This window comes from Phyllostomus discolor, chromosome 8, assembly GCF_004126475.2.
Source record: "Phyllostomus discolor isolate MPI-MPIP mPhyDis1 chromosome 8, mPhyDis1.pri.v3, whole genome shotgun sequence".
Taxonomy (NCBI): domain Eukaryota; kingdom Metazoa; phylum Chordata; class Mammalia; order Chiroptera; family Phyllostomidae; genus Phyllostomus; species Phyllostomus discolor.
This window is the reverse complement of record NC_040910.2, coordinates 38,160,309-38,171,428: the sequence shown is the minus strand read 5'-3', so window position 1 is coordinate 38,171,428 and position 11,120 is coordinate 38,160,309. Positions and strand designations below refer to the sequence as shown.

At 54.0% G+C, this 11,120-nt stretch overlaps 1 protein-coding gene across 8 annotated transcripts in view; it reads right to left on the bottom strand.

Moving 5' to 3' along the window:
* Nucleotides 1–11,120, bottom strand: part of DOT1L (DOT1 like histone lysine methyltransferase) — a 59,008-nt gene that overhangs the window by 3,092 nt on the left and 44,796 nt on the right. For 5 of the 8 annotated variants that reach the window (XM_036032161.1, XM_036032162.1, XM_028519753.2 and 2 more), the window contains 7 exons: nucleotides 10,593–10,739; nucleotides 9,278–9,407; nucleotides 6,140–6,723; nucleotides 5,643–5,848; nucleotides 3,995–4,059; nucleotides 2,634–3,569; nucleotides 1,251–1,871 (listed from right to left, as the gene is read on the bottom strand). In XM_036032161.1, coding sequence (XP_035888054.1) covers nucleotides 1,285–1,871; nucleotides 2,634–3,569; nucleotides 3,995–4,059; nucleotides 5,643–5,848; nucleotides 6,140–6,723; nucleotides 9,278–9,407; nucleotides 10,593–10,739 — 2,655 coding nt within the window. In that variant the 3' untranslated portion in view covers nucleotides 1,251–1,284. The remainder of the gene's footprint in view (nucleotides 1–1,250; nucleotides 1,872–2,633; nucleotides 3,570–3,994; nucleotides 4,060–5,642; nucleotides 5,849–6,139; nucleotides 6,724–9,277; nucleotides 9,408–10,592; nucleotides 10,740–11,120) is intronic. The other 3 variants (XM_028519754.2, XM_036032163.1, XM_036032164.1) reach the window with 3 other exon arrangements.

Here is an 11,120-nt window from a genome sequence, read left to right as displayed (position 1 = left end):
CAGGAGTCCACTGTGGGTCAGGACAGGGAGGCTGACACCCAGATTCTTCCATTTACACACCTCTGACCTCTTCAAGCCAGTACCAGGCACAGTCCCCACTCTGACAACATGAGGACACTATGAACTGGAGCCACCCTACCTTCCGGCTTTTCCACCAGGACCAAGGCACTGTCCATCCCCAGACTTGAGCCCCCATTAGAGGGCTGTTGGACTCTCTGCGGCCTTGTCTGTTTCCACTTAAACACAGGCAGACAGCCAAGTACAGTAGGTAGACCTACCTCACTCCCAGCGTCCAGTTAGCCCCCAACTTTTACCTGGAGTACTCATCTCATCAGCCGCGGACTCGCCCAGGAGGGCGCTTTGCCCCACCAGCAGTGGCTGGGTCAGCTGCTTTAGAGGCCCAGCTGTCTAATGCCCTCACAGCAAGCAGAGGAGCAGATGGCTTCCTTGAAGGCCTCATAGCCACCTTCCTTACCCATTGCAAAAGTCTGGTCCTTCCTACACTACTCTTTTCTGCCACCACAATGCCAGCCAAAATGCATGGGCCCAGTTCCTTGGAGGCCAGTGAGTACTGACCTCCTGCCCAGGAAGCCCTTCCTGTGGCCACTGGTTCATGTGGGTTGGGGCCTGCAGGCAGGGACCTTTAGTTAAGTAGCTCAATGCACAACCACCATCTTCTGAAAGCCTGCTAAATACCAGGGGCCTCGAGCACAGGGCATTTTCCTAAAACCACATATATTAAATGAAGCAAGCTGGACAGAGGCCCAAGAGTGGGCAAAGGGCAATGCTGAGATTCAGAGCTGCCCCCACGGCCCCACAGCGGGGCTGCCTGTCTCTGACCGCACAGACACACAACTGGAGTGCAGCAGCAAGATGGAGCTGGGCAGTATGGGCCAGGCCGATGGCCCCATCCCTGTAGGACTTAATGCACAGTCCCTGTCTACCCAGCCTGTAGGGCCTCCCTGATCTGCTGCCCCCTTGGGTTGGAGCACCATGGGACCTGGTGGGAAGGTCTGATGTGCACGAGGTCATGCCCTCCCAAGCCTGGGTGGTGCTCAGGCTGCACTCAGAGGCTGACATGCATGGCTGCCATGCACTCCCTTCCCGCCCTGTATTCATTTTTCCTTGAGACCTCTCAGAACCGAAAGTCCCAGGCCCCTCTGCAGAGCCCTGCGGGCTCGTCCACTCTCTGTGGAAAAAAGGACAGGTGAGTTTCTTGTATGGGCCACCTGATTGGGCTCTAGCCTTACCTTACAGAACAGAACGGCTAGCTAACCAAGGTCTTTATCGCGGCTTAACCCCCGCAAGGCGCGCGGCATAAGGAGGCGGCATGCCAAGGGAAACCCACATGGCGGATGGCCCCGTGGAGCTGGCCTGCGGGATCATGGGCGAGGCCTGGGCCAGGGCCAGCCCTGGCAGGGACTGGTGGTGCACCATAAAAGAGGGGCGGGAGACCTTGTGTGGGAGGGAGGCGAGCTTGATGGACAGAGAGGCGTTAGCAGGAGGCAGAGAAGCAGCAGAGGAAGCAGGTAAGAAAGCTTGGTTAGACGGGAGGGGCGCAAGTTTCTGTAGGACCACGGGCTCAGAGTTAGCAGGGAGCATCACGGGAGTAGGAGGCAAGGCGACGTTAGGAGGGGGGGGCTCGTGGTGTGCTGGTGGCCCCGCAGGGGGACGACTCATGGGCAGAGGAGGCTGGGGTGGGGGCTGCCTCGTCTCCACAGAGGACAGGGCCTGAAAGGAAGAGGCGGGGGTACTGGCCACCGCCTGCATGGGGGTTAAGCTCAGCGTGGTGCTGCGACAAGCAGCCCCGCTGCCGAAACTGGTTCCAAACGGATGAGTGGAGGAGGAAGGCACCGCGTGGTTAAAGATACCTGCAAACAGGAGAGAAAAACTCAGCTTCAACAGGCGGGCATTCTCCAGGCAAGCGAAGAGACACACGCAAAAAAGGGGAAGCAGACAGTAGCCGCAGCTCTGAGTGCACGCAGGTGCAGGGACAAAGCAGCAGGCAGCAGGAGTGCAGGTGGCCAGGTGAGACTTACCTGCAGGATGGCCCTGGGCCACACCCCCCTCAGCATGCCCTTCTGGGCTCCCCACTGTGAGCATCTCGCCCACCTATGCCCAGCAAGGAGCCACCTGTGGAGGTCTGGGACCACAGAGGGCCCAGCCCCGTGGCTCCAGTCCACCCTACACAGTCACAGTGCAGTAGGTGCTGTGGCTACTCTCTTCCCAATGCCAGTCCCCAGAGCTGCCCAGAGCCCACAGGCTGTTTCAGATCTGACAGTGACCTCCATGGGGAGGCAGAAAAACCCTAGTCACGGCACCAGCTCTTTTGAAGGTATGAGACACTGTCACAACTGGAGAGCCTGACAGGCCAACTCACGCGTGAGTGCTCTGCCCATGTGACAGTCACATCTGTGTTTCATGAAAAGGAACAAGGTGGCGGGTGCAAAGTGGACACAAAGAGACACACGAGGACAGCCTCTCATCCCTTAGAGGGTTCTGGAAGGGAACCTGTAAAGCAGTTGTGATTAAACCCAGTAGTCCAGGACACCTTGGCAATGGCTTGGCATCTCAGACCCCACAGCAGGTCCCGTGGGACCAGAGTCAGACAGGAGAGACGCGCTTCTGCCTACCTCCAACTGCACCGCCTGCCACACCAGAGGAAAAGCTGCCCATGGCATGCGAGTTGGTCAGTCTTGTTGCAGCTGATGAGACGTGCACTAGGCCAGCGGCAGCCGGCACAGAGCTGAACAAGGACTGCAGCACAGACGAGCCTAGGTTGGCCTGCAGGGACATGGGGCCCAAGGCAAACTGTGGGCCAGGTGCGAAAGTGCCCAGGAAGGGCCGGTGTGTCTGGGAGGAGGGGGCTGTGCCGCCTGCTGAGGACACTGCTGTGGTGAGGCCTGGACCGCTGAGGAGACCCCCAGTAGGCACGGCAGCCGCGGAAATGAAGAGATTGTGGCCATTCTTGAAGTCAGGCTCACGGTCCCGGCCCTTGCCCACCTTGCCATGCGACGAGGCCTTGTCTGAGGGTGTGCACATGGGCAGGCCCCCCTCTGCCTCCCTGCCCTTGACCCCCTCGCCTTTTGGGCCACCCAATACATCCAGCTGCCTCTTGTTCACAAAGGTGCCAGGCTCTGTGCTGCCCTCCTTGCCTCTAGGGGCGGAAAAGCTCAGGGGGGCACCCAGGCTGGCCGCCTCAGGGGCCTTGTGGGGGAGAGAAGCACCATCACTGAAGCTGTGTAAACTGAGGTCGGCAGCCAGGCCCCCGCTGAAGGCAAAGCCGTTGGGAGGGTTGCTGACGGGACTCAGCCCGCCAGCCCCTGACAGTGCACCCGGGAAGCTCTTCCTGGGGTGGGCGGCCAGCTTGGCATCAACTGAGCCAAGCTCCTCTAGGGCGGGCCGGAAAGCGAACAGGGAGTTCTGGCTCAGAGCGGAGCTGGCCTGTAGTGGGCTGTCGGCAGCCTTGGCCAGGCTGAGGTCGGCGATGGGCGAGAAGGTGGACTTCCACTTGCTGCTGTTGATGGGCTCGCTGGAGGGCACCGGCTTCCTTCCTATCAGACTGCCACCTGACGAGGAGAGGCAGGGGCTGAGGCCTGGGTGCGTCTGAGGGGCCACGTGGGGCAGGAGCAAAGTCTCCAAGGGGGTCTGGGGGGGAGCTGCATGGGCTCAGACCACCATAGCTCAGAATGATGCCCTTCCACCCAGAAAAGGTTGGCCTTGTGTGTGGTTAGGGTGGGACTATAGGAGAAGGTGAAGACAAAAGGAGAGCTTCTGCGGGAGGGAGGGCCAGTGGGTGGGCGAGTCAACGTAAATCAGACTCTGCCATTTAACCAGGAAGGAAACAGGTCCGCTACCCATGCAACCGCGGATGTGGCACCTGGCAGCACCGAGACTGGCCTTCCTGGCACACTGTGCTCAGGAACGCCTGTGCAAAACTGACGGGCATGTGACCTAGCCCTGGGGACTCATGCAATGGAGCACTGTTACTCACCATTTTCTAAGGTTTTCGGAGGAGATTTGCTTTCTAAGGAGATAGTTGCAATTTTTCTCTCAATTCTATCAAGAAAAAAAAAAAAGACTGTTTGAAATCCCTGTGCATGCTAAGAGCTGTATGTGTACTCAGTTGCCCAGGGCGGGTGGGCAGCAGTAGACGCACAGCCTGCCTGCCCGCAGACCTCCTTTGAGGACAACCCATGACTGCCAGGCACACCCTAGTGCCCCTCACACCCGTGCTGTGGCCCCACTGCTGGCACAATGCTGTCCTGGTGTGGGGACAGAGCTGAGGGCTCAGCCGCTACAGAGGAACAGGGACTTTGCTTCCTCAAATACAGAGACACACAGAGGTCCCAAATGGGACCGTCTCTAAAGCTGTTTAAAACCCCAGCGCTTGCTGTGGTATACTGTGTCGTGTATACTGTGCCGGCGTGGAACATGTAGGACGTCTGTGCTGCAGCGATGTGGAATTTGTAGCAGCACCAAATTATAAATGGTATGCATTCTATGTGTCACACCAAGGTCAGTGTGGCCTCCTGAGACAGAACTTCCGAAAGGATTTGGGAACCAGTAAGTTCAAAGTGCCTGAGACAAAGAAGAACATCGAGTGCAACTTCTGAGAACACAATGTATGCATATGGGAGAGGAGCAAAATAAAGTAACTCTGACGAGACACCAAGAGTACAGGCAACGAAAGAAAACAGGTAAATGGGACTTTGTCAAAATTTAGCACTTTCATGCTTCAAAGGACACCAGTAAGCAAGTAAAGAGACGACCCAGGGAGAGAGGGGACACTGTCACACCAGGTACCTGATAAGGGATCACTATCCAAAATAAAGAACTCTCATCACTCAACAAAGGACACCTAATTAAAGGTGGGGCCAAAGACCCTGAACAGACAACCAACCAGCACAGGAGAAGACGCTCAACATCACTAGTTCTCAGGGAGATGAAAGGACCAGGACGAGACACGACTTTACACCCATAAGAATGACTACTGTTATCAAGAATGAAATATGACAGTAACAAGTGCTGGTGAGCACGTGGGGAAATTGGAACCTGAGGGAGTGGTTGGTGGAAACAGACAATGGACCAGCCACTGCGGAAAACAGGATGGTGGTTCCTCACACAATTAAACACAGAAGAATGACCATGTGACCCAGCAATTCCACTTCATATGAGGTAAATTGCGACAAATGAGAAACATGCGTATGACTGTTCAAGTAACACCATTCACAATAGCTAAAATCTGGAAGAAATCCCATTGTTCATGGACAGATAAATGGACAAACAAAATGTGGTCCATCCACACTAGATCACTGGGGCTGAAAGAGGAAGGACAGTCTGACACCTGCTACGACATGGATGAACCTTGAGGACAGTGTGCTCAGTGCTGTGAGAGTCCTAGAGCAGTCAGAGTTATGGAGACAGAAAGTGAATGGTGGGTGGCAGGGGCTGGGGGAGGGGAAGCAAATGGGGGGTGATTGTTAAGAATCCCTGCACCGCCCCCAACTAATGGCACGTGGAAGCTGCCTGTCCCTGGGAGGTCACACATGACCACAGGGGGCTTTGTCCTTCAGAGCCCTGCCAGTGGACGTCCTTCTCCCAAGGATGGAGTGCCTGCCCAGCTGAGCCCTGCACCTCACCTGGTGCTGCCTTGCTCGTCCTCAGAGCCCGGCTCCTCGTCGGAGGTCAGTGGGGAGTAGTGGGCCCCATTGGTTTGGCTCAGGGGCTTCTCCTTCTTGAGCACGGGCGGCTGGTCATTGTCCTGGTAAGGGACAGGGGAGCTCTTCAGGGAGCTCTCAGGGGACGAGATGGCTGTGATTTCCAAAGGCTGGTTAATGTTGTTGACCTGAGGGACCAGCAAAGACACAGCACAATGCTGTCAGTGAGATCCCCTGCAGAACCCACCCCAAGGGGTTCCGATCCCTCCTGCCTGAGCTTCCCCAGGGTACAGAGGGCTGGGGAATCAAGAAGTCTGCTAGCCTCCCCCTTCCAGCATGTGGCTGGGCTCCTGATTGTGACCCCGACCCAGTCCATCTCAGCCAGCCCTGGAAACAAGAGACCTAATGTCTACATGCCTGCCTGCCTGTGCTGAGTGGCTCCCCCACCCCTTTCCCCAGCCATTCATTCCTGGCCTCACCATGGAGTTCAGGTTGAGGGGGGACCCTGAAGACTGTGTGAAGAGACCGGCGACAGATGGCAAGGCCCGGCGCTTGGGGGACACACCCGAGCTCAGGCTAGGAGTCCCTGCTGATGCCCGCTTCCTCCTGCCCCGCTTTCGGCTGTCCTGTCCATGGCTCTGGCTGCTGTCTCCGCGGGCGCCCCCTGGCAGAGGGCTGTGCTTGTTAGAAGGCGACTGCTTGGCGCTGCCAGCACCAGCTGAGATGGTGAAGATGATCCTCCTCTTGGCCTCGTTCTCTGGATCTGAGAAGCCAGCCTCAGGGGGAAGGTCTCCTTTGCTGGAATCAGGGAGTGGGCCCTGGGCAGCACTCAGCCGGGGGCTAACACAGAGCTGGTGAGTCGGTGAGGCCGGACCGGAGTTCCGGGGCTGCACTAGTAGTTGATGGTGCTGTGGGGTGGAGCTGCGGGAGCTCATGGTAGTGAAGAGGCTCCCCGAACTGGAGGACTCATCGAAGGCAGAGGGCTCAGCTCCAGCAGCAAGCGGGGCTGGGCTGCCTGCCAGGGCCCCACTGATGGCCACTGAGCCAGTGTAGGAGAAACCTGCTGGGAAGGGACACAGTTTCTCAGGGAAGCCCATCCCCGGAGAGGATGGCACTGCCCTAAGGTGGGGCTGGTGAGGACAGTCAGCTCAAGAAGAACTCTCCGTGTCGTGGCTGCCTCCAGAGATGGCACCAAGGAATCAGGCAAGTACCCTCAGGCTGGTGCAAGTGCAGGTGAGAATACCCAGGCATGGTGAGCTCCTTCTCATGTCTGGATGTGGCACCACTGGAGGCCCTGGAGCCTATGTACAACTCCCCACTCCGAGCCCTCTCTCTGGGCCTCTCATAAAGGCTCAGGAACCCTTGTGATATCCGGCTAAGACAGAATTTGTCATGCTGCCAGCCACACAGTACCTCCTGCACTGGAGTAGTGTGACGCATGAAGACTAGGGAAGGACTGGTGTCAGTAGTGGGCTCTGCATTGTACTCTTTATGCCTGGAAAAATAACTTCCGAACGGCTTGTGTTCACACAGGTCGGCAAACTGCAACCCGGCCTGTAGGGTCGGTGACTTTGCTGCCAGGCATTGGTACAGCAATTTCAGTGGCATATACCCACCGGCTGTCTGTGGACAGTCATACTAGGGGTGAATAGCTATGACAGAGTCCCTCTAGGCCAGGGGTCCCCAGCCACTGGATGGTGGAATGGTATTGGTCCAGGCCTGGAGGAGGTCATGTTAGGAACCAGGCCACACTGTAGGAGGTGAACTTGAATGTATGATAATGCACTTGAACCATTCTGAAACCAGTGCTCCCCACCCCATCCATGGAAAAAATTGTCTTTCACAAAACTGCTCCCTGGTGCCAAAAGGGTTGGGGACCACGGCCCAGGCTACAGAGCCAAAGTTCACCTCCCTAACAATCAATACACAGATGTGTCAAGAACTGGAGTTCTCTTAAGGAGACCAGACCTGGCTATTGGATTGACCAAAAAGCTCATTCAGTTTTTAAGTAAAGATAGAAGACACATTTTTTATTTTCACCAGTAACTTTATTGAAAAATGTATTCATTGTTTTGTTCCACTACCTTCTGCCATGTTTCAGACAAATTAATAATTCTATCTTCCCTAAACTTTTTATCTTTTTGAGCAAAGAACTGTTTCAGGTGCCTTTTGCAGTCTTCCAGGGAATCAAATTTTTTTCCATTAAGAGAATAAATGGAAACCCGAAGGTGCAAGGTCTGGTGAATATGGCTGATGAATGAGAACTCCCCAGCCAAACTGTGACAGTTGTTGCTTGGCCATCAGAGAAGCAAGCAGGTTTCTGTTATCCTGATGGGAGACTGTGTGTTTTCTGTTGACTAAATCTGGACGCTTTTTGTCAGGTGCTACTTTCCGTTCACCTAACTGGGGGCAGCCATATTTGTGGGAATTAACCGTTAGGTTTTCCGAAAGGAGCTCATGAAAAAGGACTCCCTTCCATTCCCATCACATGCACAACAGCGCCTTCTTTGGTTGAAGACAGGCCTTTGGTGTGGTTGGTAGTGGTTTATTTCACTTGCCCCACGATCTCTTCCAATTCCACATTATTGTAAAGTACCCACTTTTCATTGACCATCACAATTTGCTTTAAAAATGGAATGTTTTCATTATATTTAAGTAGAAAATTGCATGTGGAAGTAAGGTCAAGAACCTTTTCTTTTGCTTACGTGGAACCCAAACATTAAAGTGATTAACATAACCAAGCTGGTGCACATGACTTTCACCACTTGACCTGGGTGTTTTGAGTGTGCGGGCTCTCTCCCGAGTGGTAGAACACTGATTGCTGTCAAGTAGTGTCTCGATCTGATCACTATCAACTTCGGCTGGTCTACCTGACCTTGGAGCATCATTCAGCGAAAAATCTCCAGCATGAAACTTCACAAACTACTTCTGACATGCTCGATCAGTCACAGCACCTTCTCCATTCGCTGCACGCACTTTTTTTTCATTTTCATTTGCATGTTTACTTTTCTTGAAATAACACAGCATAATATTCCAAAAATTTTGCTTATTTCCTTCTATCTTCAATATTAAAGTAGCCGGCTACACAAAAATTCACCAGTTTTTAAGTTTTTTTAAATGCATGCTGCTTTGAGAGCTTTCACAATACAATCTAACAAAATTGTTTTGAATGAAGTTAAAGACAACTAAGTGCCACTGGAGGCATCTTACAGGAAAAAAACCAAACGAACTTTTTGGTCAACCCAATAGAAACTGGGCATGCCGAGCACCCACAGTGGTTTCACAAGGACAATGCCACCACGCTACTGAGGCTCTGATACAGCCAGATCAAGCACGACCACATCAGGGTACCAGCCAGAGGTTCAGGCAATGCACTGAGGATGCAGCCTGGAGCCCCTGACCCCCAGGGCTTGCTGCGCTGCTGCTCCTGCTAAGGGAGATAACAGCCCTGCTCGGTGCACAGCCAGAAGGAGCTAGGCTCTGAGCATGGCATCTCTACGGCCACATTATGAGACATCGTTCACACTTCACACTGCTGGCCCAGCCCCTGGGGAGGTGGCACAGGCATAGGCAGAAGCTGACCTCCAGAAATGGGGCAGGGACAGGAGTACCCTCACCTGTGGGGGCCAGGGCGAGGCCTTTGCTTCCAGCAGCGTTGCTCCCAGCACCATGGCCATTAGCACCCATCTGCTTTTCAAGTGTGGATGAGGACTCTCGGGTCTGAGGCACAGGGCTGGGGGTGCTTCTCTGTGGAGTGAGAATACACGCTGTCAGCTCAGCTGGGCACAGTATGTGAATGTTGGGGAGGGGGTCATAGGCCATAGGATACGCCAAGGGCCTGAAGCGGGGAAAGTGACAGGTGTGTGAGAAGCAGCTTGAAGAAAGGGAAGTGATCTGTTCAGGATGTGAGCACAGCAGGCAGCCACTAGAAGGATCTGACTGGGGTAGGACAGATGTCTGATGTTGGCCCTAAAGGATCACTCTGGCTAATGCGCTCAGGATGGGGAAGAAAGGTACAGGGAGAGCAGTGAGGGCTGTAGCTGCAGTTATGATTGGACCCAGCAGTTCCTCTCCTATGTGAAACAAGATGAACATGCTGTTCACACAAAACTTGTACACATATGCTCACACTGGCCAAAACGGGGAACAAAAAATGCCCAGTGACAGATGAAATCGTGTATGAACGTGTCCCTACACACTGGAATATCACTGTCATGAAGAGGAGTGAAGCTCTGGCACTCGCTACAATGTGCACGAACCTTGTAAATATGATGCTCAGTGAGAGAAGCCAACACAAAAAGCCATAGAGTGTGTGATTCCATTCGTGTGAAATGCCCAGAACAGGTACATCCACAGAGACAGGGTGTGGGTTTCTGGTTGTCAAGAGTAAGGCGGGGCATGAGGGTGACTGTGGGTGGGGATGGGACTTCCTTTGGGGATGACAAAACACTTTGGAACTAGACAGAGGTGATGGTTGCACAACCCTGTGAACACACTGTGCCACTGAAATGTACACTTTAAATACTGAGTTAGATGTGGACTCTATCTCGATAGAAACAAACAAACAAAAAGCCTGCATTACGTGAGGTTCTGTACTTGAGAGTCCACGAGCATGAGGCAGAAGAATGCAGGTATAAACTGAAGGAAGCGAATGGACTTCAGGCTTCTGCCACATCAGGCATTTCTATTTACTCCCCACCCACACAGCCCGCTGTGTACAAAAAACCCTCAGATAAAAATGGCAAGATGTTAATGTAATTAAATCTGGATTTTGAATACTGTTTTTCTTGAGATTCAACAGCATGCAATTTGACAAAAAGAAACCAGGTCTTGTGGGGCAAAAACCAGATGAAAGTCCCCTAAGTCTGTGCTGACACTCTTGGAGCAGCACAACAGCATTGGACTGCCCCCACCCCCGCAGTGTCCACTCACCACCTTCTCGGCGCGGCTGGGCAATACCACGCTGGCCAGGGGGATGCTGACGGGCAGCTTGCTGGGCTGCACAGTACTGAGTGGGATGCTGACAGGTAGGCTGGTGATGGCCTCACCGCTGCTGGCGTAGGTGCGCTCCTTCAGACCCTACAGACACAGCAGACCACCTGCTGCTGCTGACCAGTGAACCCCAGGGCACAAGTACCACCCAAAGAACACAGCAACCCTCCAGCCACAGACAAGGGACCTCTGTAATGGAAGGTTCCCTCATCCCAGTAATACCCACCCTTCCAACTGTTCTTTCTGACCTTCCAGGCACCTATATATCACCCCAATGGCCACCAATCACCAGTTTCTTACACTTTGACCTCAAATTTGCCACCTGAACAGAGACAGAGCTGCCCTCTCCTTCCTGTCCCCATAGGCAATACCTCCTCTATGGGAACTCTACTATTTGGCCACTCTCTTAGTCTTGTTCCTGAGGATGGTAAGGCAACCGAGGGTGGGGACCTGACCGACGAAGCCCTA